We start from the raw sequence: 25,042 nt of genomic DNA, 5'->3' as shown, positions 1-25,042 counted from the left end.
CTGATGAATTTTTCACAGCCAAAGCTCCTTCTGCACAAATTCTTAGAAGCAGAGGTAATAAACCCATATCAACCTCCTCACCCCTTTACTCCTAAGTCTAATCAAAGGTTTTGGTCCTCAACTCATCATTTTTGCCTCAGAGATAACTGGACAGTTCTATCCCAATTTGTGCCAAGATTATATCAGAGATTTAAAACCCCCTTTGAATGGCAGAGACATAATTACTTCTTTTATAAATGTATTGTTGAAGTATGTAACAACCTGAAATTGTTCAGATGAAGGTGGTTCAGTCAAATATCACAAATGAAGGAATTCAGGAAATCCCTACATTTGAATTCTGTAAACTCCAAAATAAACCTAATAAAGATGACCTAGATTTTGCATTCTGACATTCAAAGCCAACAAACACATTGATAAAGTACCTGGGCATGTGATGGTGGGAGTCCTCTTCTTATATAAACACCAAAAAGAGCATCCTTCCCTAAGGATATGTTGAACTTCAGGAACTGTGGCTGGCTGATATGGATCTGAGACCTCCAAAAAACTCCGGGGGGCACCTCCTGGGTGACCCTGTGGCCAACTTCTGTTTCTCCACTATCTATGCTGCTATTCCTAGTGACCCATGGTCCTATAAAACAAAAGCAAATATAAATCAAATGAGATAACTGGCTTTAATACAGGTAGTTTTATTCATTCAAGATGAACATCTGTGGCAGTGACACCTCTTAAATCAAACTGTAACTTTTTTTATTCTAATGCAATCTGGCTGCTGTTTCAATCAGCATGTAAGAATTTGGCCCTTATATTTGAAACAAAACCTGTGCAAACCTTTTCTTCTGTGGAGCATCAGCAATCTTCTCATCCCTCAAATGCTTTAATTCTGTGATTGCTCCTCACTGATCAAACAGCAACAGCAGAGAGTCAATTAAGCACATGTGAATCCCCCTGTGCTCCTTTCAGTTGCATCTTGTACACAACCAGGGTATAAAAATTGCCAGAAAGGTGAACTGAAGGGTAACTTCAATCTAAATGAACTGATTACAAGTTTTTATTACCACTGTTTTCTTTACTAAAGTAGTCCAATAAACTTTAGGTCACAGACAAGAGAGTTGACAGAAGAAATGAAATGCCCACAAAAGGGTTTAGAGGACAATTTCTGTACTCTAACGTACTTCTTCTCCTTGAAACAGAGTTAGCACAGCTCAGTGCAGTGCTTTTTAAGTTCCCTCTGCCTGAAGCAGGGTCTATCTATGAGTCTTTTTCCCTTGTGCTGAGGTTAGTTAAAATCCATCATTTGATGGTTTTTCAGCATGCATTATTGAAGACAAGATACAAGACCTTTCTGGTTGAGTGCTCTGGCTTTCAGCCCATGAAATACTCAACCCTTAAAATATGGTGAAAATCCCTTCTGTTCTCAACTGAACAGGTTCTGAGGCTACACATATTTTAAACATGGAGTGTAGAACACAGAGTTAACAGTGTTTTTAAGCTACAATATGCAGCAACGTTTGATTCTGTGTTTGCATTCCCAAACAACATGGTGAGAAATCCATTTAAAAATTCTTACAACAGACACTATAACAAACCAGGAACCCACAGAAAATATCTGTTAGCATTCACGGAAATTTAAAGGTATCACTAATACCACTATTACCATAGACTGGATGGTAGTGATACCTCTGATACAACCTGACAGCATTTGTAAAAAGGTCAGTGTTTACTTCAGGGGGGGTTTTCTGCTGTGCTGGAATGCTGTTTTCAATAAATGGCAAGTTACTTTTGAAATATATTCCAGCACTGTATAAATGTAATGGGATGGCACAGAACAACATATAATTCCAGCAGGTAAGTACATAACAGCTTTTCTGTCTTGACTATCTTTAATTGAGAGAACTGCAAAAGCACGGTTTCAATTATAGATTCTAAATTATCTGTGTTAGCAGCACTTACACTTGTACATAATGAAACAGATACTATGTTGGCAGTGTTTTGAAATGGTAAAAGAATGCTCTGAATACCAACTGCTATACAGTTTTTGGCAACTTTTCATTTCCTATGTTAATGGGTCTACAATAACATCACAGCACTGACAAAGAAAGCAGAAGAAGCTGCAACAAGAGGCTGCAAAGAAAGGAAAAATGGCTGAGAGTGTCAAGCAATGTGCCCTTAGAGCCACCAGAAGCGTGGAGAGCAACCAGATCAAAACACGTCCTGCTTCATGGAAACAACAGGAATTCATTTCTAGTGGATTACTGCAACAGAGGATATCTCAAGGTTCCTATCTCAATGAAGGCAGGCATCATCTCACCAGAATTTAAATTAGTTCTTACCCACCCATACAGAGAGGAAAACCAGGGACAGAGAAGACACCAAAAATCACCTTTGGCACGTTATGCTGGAAGCACTGGCAGAGCTGGGAAATCAGCAAAAGACTGCAGGCACCTTCACCTCCTTTAAGAACATTACATTTACTGCACAATTGCAACATATGGTAGTAAATGATGAATATTTTTTCAGTATTCTTAAAATAAATTTTTTTGGAAGAGGACTAAGCATTCTTTAATGAAGATCAACTGAAAAGGCTCCTTGACACACTAAAGAACCTTGTTCTTCAGGAGCAATATATCCATAGCCAACCAGTCAAAGAAAAAAACCATTTCCAGGAATTATTATTATCCAGTGTACCAATTGTCTGTAGCATGTGCATGGTAAGACCACAGTAGTCTCTGCTGGTAGTTATAGTTTCACAAGCTATTAAAGCAACTTCAAAAGTGTCAATGGCTTTTGCTAATTATGTATATATTCTCTAGAATTGTAACCTTGTAAATAAATTTAGTTCTAATAGAGGATCAAGTTTTAGTATTTCTGGATAAATTTTGCCTCAGCTTCCTTTGGATATCCAAAGTTCTGCTTTGTATTTCTCTCTGGAAAAGGGCATTTTTCAGGACTCAAGGATCCTCAAATACATCAATTAAGCTAAAATAATAAAATTTCAGCCATCAGGCAAACCAGAGTTACATTCATACTATTTCAGCATGCAAAGGTGAAAAAATGTATTGTATGTCACCCTTCCACCCTTTTCCCAAAAATATTACTGGAAGACCATTCCTTTGTATTTGTCATCAAAATGTTGAAGTTACCATGGTGAAATAAAAATTGGTGAAAACTGCGGAGAAGACAATTGAATTTGTAGTTATTACTGAGCCTAGAGACATGATTCAGGTTCCTAACACTGAAATGATTCTGTTCACTTTGATGCTATCCTTGGAAGCATCTCCCTACAGATGCTCTGCTTCATTTTGCTCTACAACACAAATGACCTGGTTTCCAGTTCTCCAAACCATCCCTCCTGGAACATCTTAGGAAAATCTCCCCTAGAAGGGAATTGTGACAGGGGGTCACCACAGCAGGGGATTTTAAGAGCAGGTTAGATGATCAGCTCTCACAAGTGATGGAGATGTATTTAACCTGAAGCAAAGAATGGGCCAGATGGGTGACTCTTTCCAGTCTGTATTTCTGTAGTGCAGCTCCATACCCAGCCTGTGTCACATCTGCAAGGAACAGCTGTTGCCTCACCTCTGGCATGCTGAAAGGATCCTTTCCTTTTGCTTTTAAGAATTTAATTCATGATATCCTGTTTTTATGGAGCTACATTACAATGCTGTAATAACAAAATTTAGAAATGCTTGAAGTTATACTAAAATCTAGGTTTCGCATTTGCAAGCTTAGCTAACAACTTATAAAGTTTTAAGTCCAACAAGATATCAATAAACTCTAAAGATTATGCATTATTGAATCATGCTCTCATAAATTCCTGTTGAGTTACCCTTGTTGGTATGAGGCACAAAACTAGAGACAGCATCCTTTTTCTGCTCCTTGCTCTGACACTGCCAGTGCCCCATGATCTTGCTGCTCTCAGATGCCTACTTGTAAAACAGAATTATTAACAATGACAGAATTATTAACCATTCTCACCTTGAAGATGAGGAAGGCAGAGCAGTAAATATAAATATTACAGGAGGTGTATCAACACTGGCCTCTTCCCATTCCTTCCTCCCCAGGAAATAAATACAGAGTAGATATAAATGCAAAGTAGATATGGCCACTGAATCTGCCTTAGTTAATAGGCTAAAATTTATCTTTCTTCATCCTGAAAAGCAGGCCATCATCCTAGCTGTGGTATCTGCAATGCATTTTTCTGCACTAACAGCTTCACTGGCAAACCCTGTCACTAGAGACTCAAACTTTTATTGTAGCTCCCTTCACTCCTCACCTCCTAATGCAGAGAATGTATCTTGCCACCTGACTCACTCCCCTTCAGCTATTTTTAGAAGCTTTTCCATGTGATGGACCACAGCAGATCACATTCAAAGAGCATCAACTACATTTAAGTGAAGTTACAGATGTGACAAACTGACAAATCTGTGAAGAAAGACTAACCCAAACTACTCATACTGCTGTGAACAAATGAATCCCAAGATCATTCTCTCTGTTGTGGATGACTGTTGTAAAGTTCCATGTTTATCTCATAACCCCATAGATACTTGATTTTTTTCCCCTGTCATTTTCTCTCTATAAACATCTACAAAAGAGTTTTAAAAGCATACTTCTTCATCTTACCCAGGGGAGCCATTTCAATCACTCAGTCAAACATATATTCATCAACTAAATAACACTTACTCATTTAAACTGCTGTTTTATTTACCCAGCTGAATTACTATTTTGGCATATACATTTGAAAAGACTGTTTTAGCATTCAAGAGTATTTGCCTTTGAAGCTATCAGACAGGCAATCCATGACAACAGCAATGCAAACTCCCCCTGCTAAGTTGTCAGCAGGTCTCATCTGTGAGCTGGAGGTCAGATTCAAGGTGGCAGTGGATGGGACATGCCCAGTCAGCCTTTAATTTAACTGATGTCAAGCAGTGTCAGCTATGCAGGCAGAGCTGTATTTACACTGAAACCAGATATACTTGATTATTTATAACTACAGTATCCTACACTGTAGCTAAAATTAAAAATAAAAATGAAATCTGGCTACCAGCAGTGTCACACTACAGACATCACATTTAAACAGCAATTAACTCCAGTCCTGTGACTGTGTGCCTCTATCATGGGGATGACTGCAAATTGCATCTTGATAGCTCTCTTGAAAAATATCTAGCAGAATAACCATTCCAATGGATCAGAAATGAACTACCAAGATAATGTGGGCAACCTCAAATTAAATACAAGGAGTAAATTCCACCAGGGTTGGTTAAATTTTCTTTAACCTATAAAGAAACCTTTAAACCTTTTATAACCTTTTCCTATAATTCTATATTTCTTATAAATCACTGCTAAAAACATAGCTTACCTTTTTTTATCTAGCTTATTTTTCTGATGTTCTTTTTATATAGCCAGGGATTTTCACAGATGACTTGGAATTCTAAAGAAATTTATGGTACAGCTGTGTAAAGGAAACCATTCAATATAAAAATAGACTGCACTGACTTTTTGCCAAAAAAGATCTTGTGAGAATTACTATGGTTCTTCAAAATAATTTAACTTTTTTCCTTAGGTAAATTTGCTACTTATATGACCAGACATATCTTATTGTTCCAGAAAGGCAAATAAAATAAAGTAGAAAATGTCTTTTCTATACAAATCTCTTCAGTGGAAAAATCAGTGCTATGCACTGTTACCATACTGACAACTCCCTATATGAACTTACACTTCAAATTATCTAATATCACCTAAGTGCCCTAGGACTCAGGTGAGAACAGATTATTTCTGGAATGTGTACAATAGATTGACTGCTACTGCAAAACAAATTCCCTCAGCTGCAATGAGCTAAAAAGCCAGGCAATGACAATTTGTCAGGAGGAGCTGCTGTGGCACATTTGAACTTCAGTTCTGCTGCAGATGCTGAGGTACCAATGAGCTCTGTTTTAGGAAGAGAGGAGGAAGGAAGCTTCTGACTGCGTGAGCTTTCAGAAATCCAGGAAAACAGCTTCTGGTACAAAAACAAAGCCTCAGGTTGTCTGGTCAGCAGCTTAAATTTCTATTGTGGCAAGAGGAAATAAAAAGAGGAAATCCCTTTGAAGAAGGGAATGTCTGTAAGAATGTCTGTAAGAGCCTGGCTCTGGGTCAGCTGCAGCCAGTCAGTGTGGCAGTGAAACGAAGTCTTTTGCTTTTAGTAAAATATGACAAATCTGATACACCTAAAAATTCAGGCACATCTTCACATTCATGTGAGCATGGCTTCACAAGAGTCATTGCTTTCAGTATCAAAAGCAAACTATAACCGAAATAAAATTAAGATCTGTTGGTTCACTGCATTTCACAAAGAGCAAATACATACTGGGATGGATTTCTAAATCAGGATAACAATCGTCTCTGATGGCATATACCAAACTTCATCACCTGACTTTGAACAGAGCAACTCACACTATCACCATTAACAAACCCACAAATCTACAATTCCGCGTCTGTTGAATTTAGCCAAATCCTTTGCTTTTCTGAGACAACCCTTGAGTCTGGGGTATTTTCAGAAGACCACATCTGCAAGCCTTCATAGCCTCCATCTTAACAGTTCTGCTTGCTAACGTGTTAATTAAGACCTACATTACATTAGCCACATAACTACTTAATAAGATTAATCCACCTGGAAAACGATGGCTCGTCTTGATTAAGCTGGATGAAGGTAGCAGAAGTGACATTTAAAACACACTGGCTGTTATTCCATTCTGATCGTCTGTCTGGCAGGAAACAGTGGAAACCGAGAGATTCATGTTGTTTACATTGTTAATGAGGGATGAGTTTATCTCTTACAAGACAAGGAGCTGCCTGCAGCTGCTGCCGAGCCCTTCCAGCGTGCGCAGGGTCGCTTTCAGCGGGAGCGCGGTCGGGGGCAGCGGCGGTGCCGCAGGCAGAGTCAGGAGCTGCTCTCTTGGCATCTGAAGCCCAGCTCATCCTTCTGTCAGGATGGCACATCCTCCCCTTTCAGAATCTTGTTACTCCTTCAGCACCGCCTGTGCGCTGCATTGCTAATAAAATCTCGTAACTATTAGAAAACAACTTGTGTGCGAAGCGAAACGTGGCTCGCAGCTGCAGCATCTGGCAGAGCTCTCAACATGGTTTGGAGAGAGCTGGAGACAACCTGTACAGCTCCACAATGACTGCTGAGCTCAGCTGCCCACACCCATCCAAGGCACATTGCTGCTACATCAGTACAAATCTCTTTTTCCTCTCTCTCATCTCAAGCGAGTGAGATGGTGCCAAATTTAACAGCTAGTTAAACTTGCTTCGTTTCGTTATTGACATTATATTTGCAATTCTGAATTTGATATCTGGAAACAAGCATTTTATATGACACATCTAATATTTAATAACTCTAATATTTTTGAAAGAGCTTTTCTGAAATCCACATACACTGTGGTAGACTTTGTGAAGTACCTCAAAGTGAGCATTAACTTGGATCAGGTTGGTTCATCCAAAGACAAGCAAACCCTGGATTATGTGAGTATCAAAACACAAATTCATATCAACTTTTTCCAAATAGTCAGTGTATTTATTGTACCTAAAGTGATCTTTCCACAACTCTCCACAATTATTTTTGGTGTCTTTTAAAATGGGAGGTTCTAGAATCAGAGATCACAATCTCTTCCTGTGTTTTTCAGCTCTCTAGAACATTACTATAGCAAATAATCAACATAAAAAATACTAAGTCAATATTTAATTACTAGAAAATTTGCTAACTCAAAGACAATAGACCCTAAACAAAAAAGTTGATACTAAAGCATTCTTTATATGGGTTTTCAGCAGGGGTTAGTTTGGATATTTCCATATAAATTGAAGGATATCTTAGGTGTCCTCTGAAATTATTAAAGTTGAATTTACAGTATATTCTGTCAATTAGAAAGGAAACATAGTCATAGATTTTATGGAAATGTGTATCTAGCCCACCACATAATTTTAAATGTAGAAAATTTTTGGCATAGATTCACAGAATTCAGGCAGAGATAAATCCCATAAGATCATCTATTTCACTTCTTTTTGAAGAAGCAATTATTCCCAAACATGCCTCTTTTCTTTTTCCCCCACTTTCCCCTTAATTTAGATTTATTACACCCAAATTCTAACATTATCCTTACACAACGTAAGACACACATAAGAGATAAATGGGCTCCACTCTCAGAAGGATTTTTTAATGTCATCACAATCTATCTCATCCCTGTAGAAATTCCAAGGCAGTATCAGGTTTTGGGGTTTTATGCACTATGAAGGGATGCTGCCTTATGATCTCTATTAAGAAAGAAATTTCTGTCTCCTAATTCAAATCCCTAGTTGAACATAACTTTCACAGCATGGTGGACTTCACTTGCAGTTTTAAAGCAGCACTGAGGATTGTTCTGCCCATTGCTCTTGCCTCCTCCTTTCAGACATACCCACTATTAGTGAGATGTAGTGTGTAATTACAAAAAACCTGAAACTGTGTTATCTTAATAGTGAATTTTGTTTTCATTCAGATAGGAAAATGCAGTAATAAAGTAATTTACATTCCTCTTAAATTGCAGTTTTATTATTTCCTACCAGAATTTAGTCTCTTAATAAGGAACAGGCAGATCAAATTGAATACCTGCTTTTTTTTCTCTTTTTTTTTTTTTTCTCCTTTCAAATTACTCTACTTTAAAATGCTTTGCTTGCTGAGTAGGCACAGCTTGTGTTTAAGTGGCCCTTCTCAGACTAGGGGTTAAAGGTTTCTTTGGGAGACCCTTGTTTTGAAAAGAATGGCTTCATCCTGAGTTGTGTCAATTATAGAAAGGTCACTCTCCACAGCCAGAGCCCTGAAATGGTTGTTGTGTTAAAAGCTGTCAGAGGCTTTCCTAAAAACTGCTGGGATAGCAATATTAACTTGGACATAATAAAAAGAAAGGTGAGGTAGAAAAACTTTTCACCCTTCCCTGCTCTAAGAATTTGTCTTTTCGATATTCCTTGTGTTCATCCAAACTGTCATTCATTTTATTCCACTGTGGAAGATTACTTGCCTAAATATTGTTCTTCCTCCTTCCCCCACGTTATCAGCATTTCAGCAACCTTCTACAAAATGTCAGAAGAACAAGTAAACTTTTCCAGCCTGCTCTGAGGAAAGCTAACTGCAGCAATTTAAGACACAACCAGCAGTTCTGTCTCCTTGTCTCCTCTACAGGAGGTTACCACTCCCAAAACAGCATCTCAGCCTCTTCAAATGTGCAAAGCTAATTAGAGTGGGGCTGGGATAAACTGCCAGAATTTGCACTGAAGTGCCCCAGGCAGATGAGCACATTCCAGTCCTGCTGCCCTATATTTGCACAGAGATTGCAACCAAAAGCTGCAGGGAGGGAATTGGGAAAGGTGTTAAAGCCCTGCAGTTGTCTGCTAAATGACCATAATTACCGACCTGAGCTCTTCAGGTTCCTGCCCAAAACCACAGGGTCTCTCACCTGTGCACAACCTGCAGGCAGTTCAGCAGCAATGCAAACATTCTGCACTTAGGGATGTGCTGTTCATGCACTTCGACCCACAGCCAACCAGAGACGAAAGCCAAAACAATGAACACTTGTCTAAAAATGTTCAGGTTTTTGGCACCATCAGGATGTAGGATTTCAAGACAAGGAGCAAGTCAATACTGGACCCTCCGTGGAAAACATGGAGAAGGTGAGGTGCAGCAGCATCACCATTTATTGAAAACAGAAGCAAATCCATGAAATGATCAAGCTCATAAAAGAACAACTCAGTTTCCTTTCCCAGCTCTATTTTAAGTGATTGTTTTCCCAATACAAGTATCCTGTGTCAGCATTTGCTTCTAACACTTGCTTTGGCAATTACCAAGCTTAACATGAGCCTGAGTGCAAGACAGTGCTCAGCCTCTGAGCAGAACTTTTCAGGTGACAAAAATCAAGTGCTCAGACTTCTCCTGTTACAGTCACGCCATCCACCATCCCAGCACACTAAAGCGTGGGAGGTGCTTTGTTTAACTGTAACATTTTGTTCTGCCTTCCCATAATTTTTGTAATAACCAGAGAAGACCTTACTGTGATATAGCAAAGAAAACCCCTGAACCTCATCAGTAAAAAGCATTCCATTTAAATGATTAAAATAACTTTTGTGACACGTAACATCTCTGTGTTTTTAATATGTATTCTCAGTTTAAGAAAGTATTTCTGGTTCTAGGTTTTACTTATTTTTTCTTTCCACTGCCATGTCTTTGTCATCTTCCTCAGTTTTTCTTTAAGAGAAAAAGAAACCATTTGTTGTTTAATTTCTCACATTAATATCACAGGACAGACTGTTTACCATGGGTCAAATTCTGCTGTCCTTGGTGTTTGCTATTAGAATTCATCTGAGAAAGAAGAACCAGGGATGTGGTCCTGGCTGCAAGCCAGTTCTTGACTTCTCTCAAGCACTAAACCAGGCTTTTCACAGAATCCCAGAGCGGGTCAGGTAGGAAAGGATCACAGTGAGTCATGTTCACCCCCTGCTCCAGCAGGGTCATCCCAGAGCACAGGGAACAAGATGGTGTCCTGAAGGTTCTGGAATATCCCCAGTGGGGGAGACTGGGACAATATGATCCAGTGCTTGGTCACTGCACAGGATTTCTGCCTCCTCACGCTCAGGTGGAGCCTCCTGGGCAGCAGCTCGTGCCTGTTGCCTCCTGTTGGAAGCACTGTGAAGAGCTCCATGCCCTGAGATATTTACACAAACAGTGAGGTCCCCTCTCTGTCACCTCTCGAAGCTGAACAGCCCCAGCTCCCTCAATCTCCTCTTTCTCTGAGATCTCTAAGCTATACCTGGAGGAAGAACACGTAGCCAATAAAGCCATGTCCATGGCAGCGCAGCTTCACAAGCGATAACGCACAGGAGATAACGCACGGGATGGAACGCGAGCGCCCGAGCACGCGGCCGGCGCGCAGGGGAACGCTGAGAGCCACGGGGGAGAGCATGGGCGGCGTTCTGGGGCTGTGGGCAGCGTTTTGGGGCGGTTTCTAGGGGTTTGATGGCATTTTGGGGAGATTTGTGGGGGTTTGATGGCATTTTGGGGAGATTTGTGGGGGTTCGGTGGAGTTTAGGGGTGATTTGCAGTGGTTCAGCAGCGTTTTGGGAACGTGTGGCAGTTTTGGGGCAGCTCAGTAGCATTTAGGGCAGTTTGTAGGGGTTCAACACTGTTTTGGGGTGATTTAGTGGTGTTTTGGGGTCTTTCGTGGTGGCTTGGCAGCATTTGGGGGCGGTTTGGGGCAGTTCAGGTGGCGTTTAGGGTGTTGTGTGGTGGTTCGGGTCATGTTTAGGGACGGTTTCTGGTGGTTCGGGTGGTGTTTTGGGGTGGTTCGGGTGGTGTTTAGGGGCAGTTCGGGCGGTGTTTAGGGTCGGTTCAGGGCAGTTCGGGGCGGTTCTGGCGGTTCGGGTGATGTTTAGGGCGGTTCGGGCGGTGTTTAGGGGCGGTTCTGGCGGTTCGGGTGATGTTTAGGGCAGTTCGGGTGATGTTTAGGGTCGGTTCGGGTGGTGTTCAGGGTCGGTTCGGGTGGTGTTCAGGGTCGGTTCGGGTGGTGTTCAGGGGCAGTTCGGGTGATGTTCAGGGGCCGTTCGGGCGGTGTTTAGGGTCAGTTCGGGTGATGTTTAGGGGCCGTTCGGGCGGTGTTTAGGGTCGGTTCGGGTGATGTTCAGGGGCGGTTCGGGTGATGTTCAGGGGCGGTTCGGGCGGTGTTTAGGGCGGTTCGGGCGGTGTTTAGGGTCGGTTCGGGGCGGTTCTGGCGGTTCGGGTGATGTTCAGGGGCAGTTCGGGCGGTGTTTAGGGTCGGTTCGGGCGGTGTATAGGGCGGTTCGGGTGGTGTTCAGGGGCAGTTCGGGCGGTGTTTAGGGGCGGTTCGGGGCGGTTCTGGCGGTTCGGGTGATGTTTAGGGCGGTTCGGGCGGTGTTTAGGGTCGGTTCGGGCGGTGTTTAGGGGCAGTTCGGGCGGTGTTTAGGGCGGTTCGGGTGGTGTTTAGGGTCGGTTCGGGTGATGTTCAGGGTCGGTTCGGGCGGTGTTTAGGGTCGGTTCGGGCGGTGTTTAGGGGCGGTTCGGGCGGTGTTTAGGGCAGTTCGGGCGGTGTTTAGGGGCGGTTCTGGCGGTGTTTAGGGGCGGTTCTGGCGGTTCGGCAGGGTCGCTCGGGGCGCGGCGCGGACCCACCTCTGCCGGCAGGCGGCGCAGGCGGGCCGTCCTCGCCGGGCGGGCGCAGCCCGTTGTTGAAGGTCGGAGCCTCGGCCGGCTGCAGCTGCCAGTTCAGCCCCAGGAGATGCATGGCTGCGGACACAGGGGACACAGACAGCGGTCAGCGCGGCTGCGGACACCCGGGCTACGCCCCAGAGCCACTCGGCTCGCAAGGATGGGGATGTGCTAAAAGAACCGGCGCAAAACGCCCCGCACACCCCACCCCATCCCCCCAAAATCCAAGTGAACAAAAGCGAGCCCCGGTGGCTCACACGCATCCGTGTGGCGCTGAAATACAAAAGGCAAAATGCTCACAAGCCTGGGCAGAGCCGGCAGCACGAGACACTTTCCCGACTCACAAAGTGCGGGGGACGCATCGGGAAACAAAGCACTTGGTGCAAGTACCAGCTCCGAGTTTAAATTATAGGTGGTAATTTATATGTTGATTATAAAATTAGCTTTAGCCCTATGGAAAGTAGTGACTTGGTAATGCAATTGTTTTGTGTTAGTATAACTTACTTAAATCAATACATTAGAATAATAGACTCACAGAATGGTTTGGGCTGAAAGCAACCTGAAAGATCATCCAGCTCCAATCTCCTGCCAGGGGCAGGGACATCTTCCACTAGACCAGGTTGCTCCAAGCCTTGCCCAACCTCACCGTGAACACTTCCAGGGCTGGGCCATCCCCAGTTCATCTGGGCAGCCTGTGCCAGCGCCTCACCACTGTCAGAGGCATTAATTTCTTCCCAATACCCAGCCTGCCCCTACTCTCAGTGTGAAGCCATTATAGAGCCTCTATCTTCATTTTGGAGACTGAGCTTCCCTGACCAAGCCTGTGCTGTGCCAATCCTTTCACCTCCCCATTTTTTGAGCCCACAGCCCCAAGCCCTAGCCAGCCCTGGGCAGGGAAGGTTGGCCTGCTCACAGGTACCTGTGGCTGCCATCCCTGGGCCAGGGACCGGTCCGTGTGGCCACGTCTGGGGCTGTGCAGCCGCCCCTGGAACACGAGCTGAGCAGTGGGAGCCAGGCCAAGCACGCACAGCACAAGTGCCTGAGTTATAGGCACTGTGGCAGGGCTAATTGAATAAGTCCTGTGCATAATGCATGAGACTTGACAGGTCTGAATCATTCAGCCCGTGGATTTATGTGCATCTTCACCTTGTATAAACACAGCTACCTGCACACTCTCATCACATTATCCCCATGGCACTCAGTACAGAGCAGCCCACCAAGCTGCTTCTTTCCCTTTCTTTGCATCTTTCTGCTCACACAGGATGTATGTAAACCTATACACCACTGAGAGCAGCGTTTCCAGTTATGTCAAAAGGTGTTTGAGAGGATTCACGGGTAATTTGTGAGCAGGAAAAAAAATTATGATTATGGGCATCCTTAGAATTGTTCTCTTCTGCAGTGTCAGGTTCACATGAGATTATCAGATATTTTCCATCCAATTCAAAGTGTTTATAGTGGTCACAAATGGCCCAGCAATGGCCACACACTAAATGTTTAAAGAGTAGATGCTAGGGTAGGAAAGGTAAAACACTTCTTACAGAAGCTGCCATTTACAGTGCTGGAGCTCCCACTCAGACAATCTCAGAATGCAGGGAGTCAGTTTAGATGTGACTGATTCATATGTGCATTCCTAAGCCCCAAGAAAACAAAAAGCATCCCCTACCCCCAGAATCCATCTACCCCAACCCCTGGAAATCTCTCAGCATGCAATCTATGCCGAGTTTAACCTCTGTATTTTTGACAAAAGCAGCAGGGGAGCAAGACATGTTTCCTAACACCATCTTCCCCTGGACATCCTACGGACTAAGCAGATGCCTAAGAATAGTAACTAAAATCAGAAGACATTTTCTGAGAAGAGGGCAGTTGCCAGATTTCATATTTATGCTGAATTTTCACATTTTGTTTCTATTATGTCAAAGTACCTCACAAAAATAAACAAAAAAATGCCTTAAAGCCTCTGGTATGTAATATAACAGACATGAACTTAAAAAGGATGTTTTGCAAAGAAACTACTCAAAATTTATTTCTACATGTATGTAGAAATGTTTAAGAATCCTTGGAAAATACACAACAAATTTATGTGGGATCAAATGATTTGTTCAATTACAACTTATTTGTCTTGCCAAAACAAACATTTTAAAAAGCTTTTTTAGTCTAATCTCAGACAACCAATTTTTTTCTTTTATTTTTTCAAAGTACAACAAATGAAACTGAAAAGTCATTCCCAAAGCTCAAAGCTCACCAAAGTGCAGCTTATCCAGACTGCCCCACTGAGCAGAGACAGCTGTGCTGGGGCTGGGACAGCACAGGAGCAGCTCGGGGTGGGTTTGTGCTCTCAGCAGTTCCCACACCCTGCACGGGCACCACATTCAGCTGGAGCAGCCCCAAAAGCCAAAAGTGCATAAAGATTAAGTGAATTTCAAAGCCCTGCAATGCAAACAAGTCACAGAGGAGAATTAGACTTTTGTGTTTTAGGCTCTCAGTATGTCTATTCAAAGTTGCCATTTTTTAAATTTTATTTTATTTTATTGGGAGCGTAACCATAAATGTAGGTCACTTGCAGAGATGAAAGCCTGCTGCTTCAAGTGTGAACCAGTCCTTACAACAGAGAGATAAAGAAATTCTAATAGTCTGTCCAAGAAAATTATAGTTGCTACCTTATAATTACCAGGTAAATTCAGACAAGGAATTATAAAAGATCTTATTAACATGGTATTAAAAAACCCCTGTGATCCATCTGCTTCCAAGCACACCATGGTTTCATTAATAACTGTGTTTTAATCATGGATGCACGTTAGGTAGGAGCAATTAGAGCTCCTTCCTAACGGGGCAGGGATTTGCATGTCTGCTCCATCCCTCCAGGAGACTGAGCATCTCCTGCACATCTCACACATCCATGGGGTGATCTACAAACTTCCACAAAGACAGCTGCAGTCACAAACAGAGGAACCTTCCCCTTCCACCGGGGATGAGAGGAGGGAAGTGTGTCACAGGGGCTGGAGGGGAAAGCTCGGTGTCTGCATCGCACTGAGCAGAGCCACCGGCAGCCGAGCAGGGGAGCAGGGAGATCCCTTCCCTCTGCTGCCTCACAACGCTGAGAGATGGCAAATTTATATGATTAACCTTTCGTTCTGTTAATCAAACAAAATGCCTCCAGCAAAGGAATAAGTAGAAGCCCGTTTAATTAGAAATGTGGGGATACATGCAGAAGTTGAGTGCATATGTCTCAGAGGAGAAATTTGGGCTAGTCAATTTATGCCTGTTTGCTGATTTTTCTGCTTTTCTTTTCTGGTTTGAAACCACCTTTGTTTTTTTCCCTGGCAACAATTTGTGTATCCACAAATTATATTTTGCAGAGCACTTATAGGTATTATTTTTGCATGTTTGCTTCCCCCACTCCCAACATTTAAGCATATTTTCAAAGTTCTCTCTGATACTTGATTTTCAAACACTGAGCTTGTCAGAATTTATAGGGTTCATTTATCACTAATATATAGTAATTCAGAATAGGATATTTATATTCTCTAAACCATGAGAATTCAGAAACAATAAATTTTGAAGTAAAACTTTTGAGGTTTAGGTTAAAAATAATAATCAAACTCTCACTCCCACTCTAGCACCATTCACATGCTGAGAGCAAAAGCACCTGGAAGCTAAACCTGCTTGCCCAGCAAGAACAAAAGCAGAGACCTGGTTCATCACTCCAGGTGGCAGAGCTGCCAAGGATCAGTCTAAGACTTACATAAGATAGAGGTTGCTAGAGTGAATCACATATTATTTTAAGAAGTCCCAAAAGGTACACAAATCCACAGGAAATTGATAAAATTTACATGCAAATTATCTTGAAATTCTCTAAACTCAGTAGTGTCCCCACATTCCTCTTTCATTGGTCTTCTCTCATTCTGGCCATGAACCCAGTGCCCACTCCAGCCAGAGTTTTGTCTGAAGGACAATGGTTTCCAAGCTCAGCTCTCTGTCTTTGTGCTCTTGTCACTCTTGACCTTGTACTTTTAAAGGGAGAGACCTCTGGTGCTTTTGTGAGCAGGAGACCTCCCTTAGCAGAGCTCAGTGTCTGCCAACAGGCAGAGCAGAATGAGGATTTTCACTAATCCCTTTACTTGATGATATTCTTTCTTAAAGGGAGGAATATGCAGATTAATGATCCATCATTTCCCCCATTCCTTCTGCATCTTCCCAGTCAGGGAACACTGCTTGCTCCTTGGAAAATTCAGTATACCCTGAGCAGCTCAAAAAGATGGGAAGAGTATACAATTGAACAGAATTAAGAATGTTTCAATAGTTTAATTTCCAACTAGTCATGCTTATTAGCCCTTGAATTATCATCATTCCACAATGAACCCATCAAACTGTGACTTCACTTTGTCAGGATACATCCAGTGTTTGTCTGGAGCAGGGCAACATCTTTTCATATGAACAAGAAATCACTCCATTATATCATGAACAACATGAACAAACACACACTAAAAGCACATTTGCTGTTTGAAGGCCATTGTGTTATAGGAGCAGAAATGTTCAAAGTTTTCTTTCCATCCACTCATGAGGTGAACAATGATGCAAATCTTGTTATTTATTATGTAGTTTTCAGCAGCATCAAATTAATTTCCAAGCCAAGTCTAATGAATCACAGACATGATGAAACAAAAGGTACCTAATAAATCTTAAATAATGTTAATTTCATAGCCTCTATATTCAAAGACATAGCTGCACATCTATTTCTAATTTCATACGGTCTGAACATTGTTTTAATGCACAACAATGTTTGTAGGAAGCAAAAGATATTTAGTGTTTTGCACTTCTATGGGCATATAGATGGGCACCCAAACAACCTGAAAAGAATAAATGTATTTCCCAAAAATTAAAAAGTAATTAAACATTATTGCATGCTTACTTGTATTAAATCTTACTGAGCTGAGACTCAGGGTCCTTTATTAATTACTATTTCTTGATCGTGCAGCAGAACTTGAGGAATACCAGAAATTGATCTTACCGATCTCAATTATTATTCATAAAATAACAGTTACTTAAAAGATTAGAAACACAGTAATTTAAAGTTTTATTATTCCTCTGGAGAAAGAGGTTCAAGTTCAACCCAAGTCACAAGTGAAACGAGTGCATTAGGCCTATTCCCCAGCGATTACTTGCCCCCATTACAGAATGAATGCACAATCCATCACAGCTGACAGCCTCTCCTCAAGAGATGCCCGAGACAGGAATAGCAGGGGGCTGAAAGTCAGGAAAGAGCAATGGGGGAGCTGCATGGGAAAAACTTGCACAGTGCTGCAAACACTCCACTCCATCCTAAGCACTGCTTTCAGAATCTGCTGAGTGCAGATTCTCGGTCGCTGTAACAAGGGAAGTAAGAAACCTTTCCCAGCTCCTCTCGTATCTGAAGAGGTTGAAAGACAGTTCACAAACACATAAATGATCAGAATTTGCTGAACCAAGTCTCAGTTGAGATCCATACTTTGCTAATGTGCCTTACAATTAGCAGGCACTGAACAGGGGACAGGGAGGCTTTGTTGGGCGGGCAGTGCTGCACGTGTCCCTTTATTACAAGGTATGTCACCACTGGGGACAATCTGTAAAAGTCCTCTCCCACAAAAACTGCACTTGGCAATGCATATGCCAGACAAAGATTTCAATAAATCACAGATGATTTACAGAGGCTGGCACCACCCTCTGCTCAATAATTTTGTTGGCCAGCCTTCAGCCACATTTGCAGCAGGAGCAGTACAAGCGCTGCCAGGATGAAGCTGGGATGGGATAGGAGTCCTTGACAAGGGCTGAGGAAGGTGTGTCAAAGAAAGATCACAATTATATTTGTGCCCTTTCATATTCTGCTATTGGCAGAAAGGGACAGGGTCTCCAGGACCTCTAACCTGCAATCCACCCATTAAACATATATGAAAGTGCTTGAAATATCATTATTAAAGAATATGAATCTTGCTACTTAAAAGGAGCAGTCTTAAAATAAACGTGAGCAAGTAGCACCTTTCCTTACTAGAGAAACAATGACGTCTCTCCTAAAATTCAGAAGTGTCAGAACTTTCTATTCTTCCTTGAATACCTCGTGTGACTGTGACAAGGATGCCAGAGTTCTCCTGAGGGTATCCAAGAGATGTCACAAAAATTGATCACATTCCCACGCCTTTTTCTAAAACAAAACAAAAGCCACATGGCTTGCTGGGTGGACATCTGCCACTTTTGATATATTATCTACAGGAAAGTCTAAAGTACTATTTTAAAAAGTCCAAATTCTATCATAGAAAACAGGCCATGCAGGGAAAGGGGCACAGTCTGCTGCTGATAATGCATTATTCAAGAAGAGACCTGACCGAGAACTGCACAAGGACATAAAATAACTGAGCAGCTGGGCCAGAAATTGGCAGATGAAGTTCAAACCTGTAAAATAACGTATGCTGGAGCAGAGTAATTTTAACTCCACATGTAAAATAATGACTTCTGAGCTGACTAATATCAAACAGAAGGAACATTTTGGGCTAGATGATAATCTCGAGTAAGTCAAACACTGAATCATTATGGGAAGGGTAAACAAAGCAAGGAATATTGTTATGTATATAGAATGACCAGAGGCTGGAGAACGAGTAGGGCAAAGTACAAAGATGATTTGTCCTTCTTTCAAGATAACCATTTTTGGGTGCTGGAGACAAATCAATGGGTAACTTGACCTGTGTCTAACCTAACACAGCTGCAGCTACACACACACACACACAGCACTCCTGGGTGTATCCACTGCTCCCAGTGTTTCCTGAAGTGTTTGATACCAGGAGCTGCAGCATGGCCCTGCCTATCCACCAGGCCCTGCAATCTAGATGTTTAAAATGACTTGTCACAGGCAAACCCTGGGATTTTTATGCCATAAAGCATTTCCTAGAAGCAGCATGATTTTAGGCAGAGAATGCAGTACATAAATGGCAATTGCTGCCATGCCACAACTTTTGTGCAGGTGTCACAACCCAGTGCAGCTATTCATCACTACAATGGTAAATACTCTAATTAATAGCACAGCGGAGTCAGATATAATTATGAGAGATGCATTTTCAAAATATTTTGTTGGAGATCTCAGGGACACAGCAGATAAGGATTTAACTTTTACAGGGTTGATAGCAGAGATCAAAGATCAGCTAAAAAAATGCATCATTCTCTGGACTACCAGTACTTAGGGTATTTATGAACCTGTGTTTTAATATTAATGACTTAGAATCCTACAGAGCTCATATAAAACATTTGGATGAGTTCTTGATTATATTGCCTCTTCTACTTGTGACCATTCAACTATTTGTAGGCAAGGTTAAAGTAGCATTTCAAAAATGGATCATTTGATGTAAAATGTAATCCTTATTTTGTGGAATATATGCAAAACGTCCTGCTTATTGACTGTGACCATTGAAGCTCAACAACAAATAAATGGCTTACTTTCAAGGTCATTCATTCTGAGCAATTCATCTTAATCATCAGTATGCTCTTTGCTATGCACAACATTTTTGTAATAAATTTAAATTAAAAGTTCATTTGGGAACTCCATATGAAGCATTATCGAAAGCCAAAACTCCAAGAATATACAGATATCACTCTTTTCAATAAAACAATAGGCTCACCTGTATTACACCTAGAGAGCACAATAAAGAACCATTTTGCTGTCTTATTTATCCTGCCCATAACACTGAACAAGACCTTTCACTTCTCAGGGTCACCTTTTGCAGTTTACAATGCTGAAAATGGAAAATTCCTCTAACTACAATGACACTGCTGCATATTTTTATACTTTTTTATGGGTTTTTTTTTCCACTTTTCTATCAATTGAATTGATTGATACAATACAATAATATTGTTACCCACATACAAGTTTCTATATGTTACCCAGCCACAGGTTTATACTCTTGTTAATTGTGCCTGACAGCTGCAATAGTTTTAACCTTGACAACAAAAGCAACATTTTGTAACTTTTGAAAGAGACAGTATTTTCTGGCTTCAGGAGGAAAGCCCTGAGGACTGTTTATAAAAAACCAGTGTGAGGAATCTCAGGCTGCCATTCCCACTGCCCTCCTCGCTGCTGCAGAGACTCCAGCTCTGGGCTTCTCTCCCCCAGAGAGTTCCTATGAACAGACATGGGAAATGGGAATTCCAGCACCTCAGTTTCTGGGGCAGGAGCCAAGGGAAAGGAGGCAGACCCTGAGCTTTGGACAGTTCTTGCTGCGGAAGAGGGATGAGCTCAGCATCAGCCATGCTCCTTCTGCTCACCAGGGACAGGGAGGAACCATTGGAAAACACAATGGAATGGAGAGCTGACTTCACACTATCTTAAACATAAGAAAGAATTCCTTAGGCATCATTTCACCCTCAGCATGTAAACTCTTTCAGACAATAAACTGTTTACAACAAGATGTTTGCTTTAAAGCATCCAGCCCAAGAAATGTTTTAGAGAAATACCATAAAGGATCTGTGAGTGAGTGTATTGTTGTCAGCAGCAGAAAAACTTCTGCTAGGAATTAATTGCTTTCTTTTGAATAAATGTTTTTAAAGATTGAAAAGGAGATGGAAGAAGGGCTATAAGATGCTTCATTGTCACTGTGTTCACACAGAAGAAACAGGGGCACCCAAAAAAAGTTTGTATTTTTTTTTTTTTTCAAATTGATCACCCCCCTCCAAGCTGACTGATTTATTTCCCTGTGTACGTCAATAAACTGAATGGAATGGATTTTCAAAGCACAGCATGAAAGATATACCCACAAATCCCATTAGGAGTAATGTGATTTGTGTGCTTATCTGCCATGCAATGCTTTGAAAGTTCATTCCTCTATTTCCATCTTCAGTTTTTCTACTTCCAAAAATAGTTGAAAAGCTTACACACACTTGCAGCTCCTTTGGGGGTAGGCAGAAGTGAGGGATGTGAAGAGCCAATTCCCAGGATAAAGCCAGGAACACGAGCTGTACCTTGGGTGGGTGTTTGTTCCCCAGTCCCCACCGTGATGGGATAGAAAGGATCCCTGGCTCAGGCCTCGACTTTGCTGCTCTCAGTGCTCTTTACTGAAATGTTTTGATTTTGTGCCACTTTGAGCAATCTTTTTGTCACGAGAAGGGTAACAGCATTGCGTGCTGCCTTCAGAATCTGGAATCTCATGACAAAGACCTTAAAAGAGAAGCAGAATACAGTGCACTGCTCATTTATTCTCATGACAGGCCTTAGATTGTACAGAGCGTAGAGAACTGGCACACGATTAATCAGCTCCTGAGACTGGGTAACGTGAACTCACTTCTTATGGCAATTTCAAGAGTCAAGGCTGCAATCATTTTGGTCTTGCATCTGAACTAGATGACTGTTACTAATAAGAAAAGTGTATATATTTTTATTTACCCAATCCAGCATCTTTCAGCCTGGAGGATCCCAGATCACATTATACAATATCCACTTTACCAGCCTTGCCAAAATACTGCCACTTTTGTAACAGGCTTAGAAGAGCAGAAAGGCATGCTCTTAACTCAATTTTGCTCTATTTTTGAGCAATTGTGAGCATTCAATGTTAATACAAAGCAAATTGAATCCAATTTTAATTTCACACCTAAAAGACACCATTATCATGAATAAAGTACCCAGCTTGTCTTTATTCTGTTTCCAAGAGGAGGAAGAACCTAGATGAGACTTGGAACTGGTGTTTCAAGGAATATAGACACAAATATGCTCTTGAAAATCACTGAGGCCTGAACTTACAAGAATAACTGCTTTACTTTTAATACTGATCATAAACCTAAGGGATATCATGTCAAACATTTATTCAACTACGTTCATCTTCTGAAACTGCAACTGCCCTAATTTCTACAAACATGTTGAACAAGATTTTCATAATCTCGCTGTTCCAAAGCATTCAGACCTTGACTCAACCTCTGTTAGCCACACTGCTAAGAAAATAGTTTTTACCTTTATTACTCCTTTGCATACACTGAATGAAGTGAAACTGCATTATTATGAATGACCAAATTTCTATCCACAGTACAAAAAAAGTGTAATTTCTAATCATAAAGTATATTCTTCCCTTAATAGAAATGATACAGAATAGCTTAATTTAATCACCTGATAAAATCACAATTTAAAACACTGCGTGAATGATAAAGTTTAAGGTTTTACTCTCTACACAAAGTAATTATTGGACTTAAAAGTTCATTACAAAGAGGAAATAAATCCAAAGATGAAAAGCAAATATGATTTATTCTCCCAAAGTCTCTAATTCATTTTCAACACTATAAGCTGTTTATTTCTTTCACAATGTGCTTCAAAAGGTGTATATATAAACCCAGCCTAAATCATATCTTGATACTGACATGAAGGTACAGATTGTATTTAGCATCTGTGTAGATTGAGACTTTCTATAAGCCTTGAAAGGCTGACATTATTAATGTATTGTGATTTAGATATCCTACTGAGCCAGAATAGAAACCTATGAAAATAAAATGCACAGATTTGATAAGTATCTTACATAGTCAATCAGTTACAGCCTTGTAAGTCATATTCCTTTGTGTGTGTTGTTTTTTAAGTGGTAATTTTGAAAGAAATAAGCAATTATCAACTTGGACTTGAGTTACATTTTAGAGATTTTTTTCCATTGTCCTTACATGATTCCTGCTAATCATTTCCTATAATGGGTTTACAATAACTATTTCCAGCCTTTTACCTGTCTTATTCTGAAGTTTGTTCATGTTGCCTTCAAAGGGAAAACAAGTTTTATAGCAAAATTTTATAGCCTTCAGAGACTAAAAGCTCGCCCTCCTGCATCTGTGCCTCCTCCTCTAGAATTGTAGAGCTGGTAAGGGAATACAAACTGCAAGTGAGGACAGGATTTCTGTGTGATCACACCAATATGGAAGCACACGAGAAATCAGTGAAGGGTTTCATGGTGCCAGGATTTTAATTTCAGATCACTGCTTTATTCTGAAGTGTCAGTGTTGCAAGTTTTCAGGCTGCAGCAATAGATATTTCACAAGGAATTCCTCTGTGTGTGTGTTCATATATGATTATGAGTTGCATCACCAAAACATCTGTCACACAATTTCATCAGCCAATACAGGAACAAGAGCTTGCCTGTGTAGCTCAAGTCCCAGGAGACACCATGAACACCATGACAGCACACCAGAGTCTGAGTCCAAGCACTCTGAACCATGAATAATGGAAAACATTTTTATTTAATTTGGACACCTACATCCTGATTAATCTAAGGAACATCTTGATGTGCACTTAAAAATTAATATTTATCTTAATTTTCTTTATCTCTTATGTCTCAAATTGCCTTTTAGAAGATGGGGTTTTAAGACTAACTCAATTTGATCTTCTTGGTACACCAAAACTAATCACTGCAGAGATTGCAGAAATCACTGCTACAGATGGAGCTGCTGTCCACAACAGAAAAATGATGCCAGTTTAATGTAGAGAGCATCTGATACCTGATCACTTTAATGAAGCTTTCTGTCTTGCATACGAAATGCTGCAGGAGCCTGTGCACTGTCTGAGGTCAGCAATGCAGAATGCTCCTCATCAGCCCATTCAGGGCTGGTTAAAATCAAATCCCATGGTAACCAAGGTCAAAATTGTCACTGACTTCAGTGGAGAGAGCTTCACTTCAGAACTCCTCTATTTAAAATATTTGTGACTGCGAGTGTCATAACAGTGCCTGAAAAATCAGTGTTTTCTACAGGCAACAGCAACACAACCCATCAAAAACTCAATGATTTAAACTTCAGGGTGAATTGGACAGGAGCTGAAGTGCATTAGCATATGCATCACTGTATACAACTAATTAAAGTATCATAGAATAAAATACAAGCTAGATGACACACCCTCAGAAACCTTTGCCTTCAATTACATGCACTTTGTGAGGCACAACTGAGTTATGTTAAATGATTAATACAATCATAATATATCTAATAACTTTACTTAGTGATACCAATAAAATAACCGGGAATTATCCTTCAAAGAGAAGATAATTCATACTACAAGGGCCAAAAAATAATATATATTTATGGTAGCTAGAACTACACACCAGTACTTCATTGCTAACACTCAAGTTCTACTTCTTCATGTCTGTTACACCCAGTTGGCTGGCAATCAAACCAGGATAATATATCTTTTTTTCTTTGATGGATGAAACAGTAAATACTATATTTTAAAGAAACCCCAAAACCTAAACTATATTGAAAATCTATCTAGCATTTCAGCTTCACTCTTCAGGATGAAATTTATTTTCCTTTTTTTTTTTCCCTTTCAGGAATTTGCTTCAGCTTGAAAGCAGGTATCAAAGCAGCTCCCCAGCATCTTAAAAGAAAAATGACTAGAAGCTCCTCAGTGTCACTGTATCTGACAAATTTCTACAATGTATTTACCTTCTTCTTTCACAACACTACAAACATTAAGAATACAAAAAGTATCACAGCTGAGATTTTTTTTTTTCCTCATCCATCCTGATTTGAAAAAGATGCGTTTGATTTTATGGTCTAATAAGGAAAATCTGCTTCTGGAACTGGCTGTCTGTACTAATTAGTGAAGAATAAAATACACACAACTACTATTTTGCTAGGATATAAACCAAAATGAAAATAAAGATACTACCAAACCTATTAACAAATCTTTAGAAATTTCACCTTATAGGACAGGTTTAATAAAACACAAACAAAACCAACACTGAGGTAACATTGACACCATTTTTCCCATTCAAATGTAATTTAAAAAATGTAATGACTGCATCCTTTTAAAAATAACAATGGCATTATATGATTGGCATATAAAGACTGAGT

At 40.9% G+C, this 25,042-nt stretch overlaps 1 protein-coding gene across 1 annotated transcript in view; it reads right to left on the bottom strand.

Annotated features, from left to right (window-relative positions):
• Positions 1–25,042, bottom strand: part of TENM2 (teneurin transmembrane protein 2) — a 334,711-nt gene that overhangs the window by 111,494 nt on the left and 198,175 nt on the right. The window contains exons 6-7 of the mRNA XM_058848837.1: positions 12,185–12,298; positions 423–628 (exon numbers count right to left, since the gene is read on the bottom strand). Coding sequence (XP_058704820.1) covers positions 423–628; positions 12,185–12,298 — 320 coding nt within the window. The remainder of the gene's footprint in view (positions 1–422; positions 629–12,184; positions 12,299–25,042) is intronic.

This window comes from Poecile atricapillus, chromosome 13, assembly GCF_030490865.1.
Source record: "Poecile atricapillus isolate bPoeAtr1 chromosome 13, bPoeAtr1.hap1, whole genome shotgun sequence".
In the NCBI taxonomy this organism is placed as follows: domain Eukaryota; kingdom Metazoa; phylum Chordata; class Aves; order Passeriformes; family Paridae; genus Poecile; species Poecile atricapillus.
This window is presented reverse-complemented; position numbering and strand designations above follow the sequence as displayed.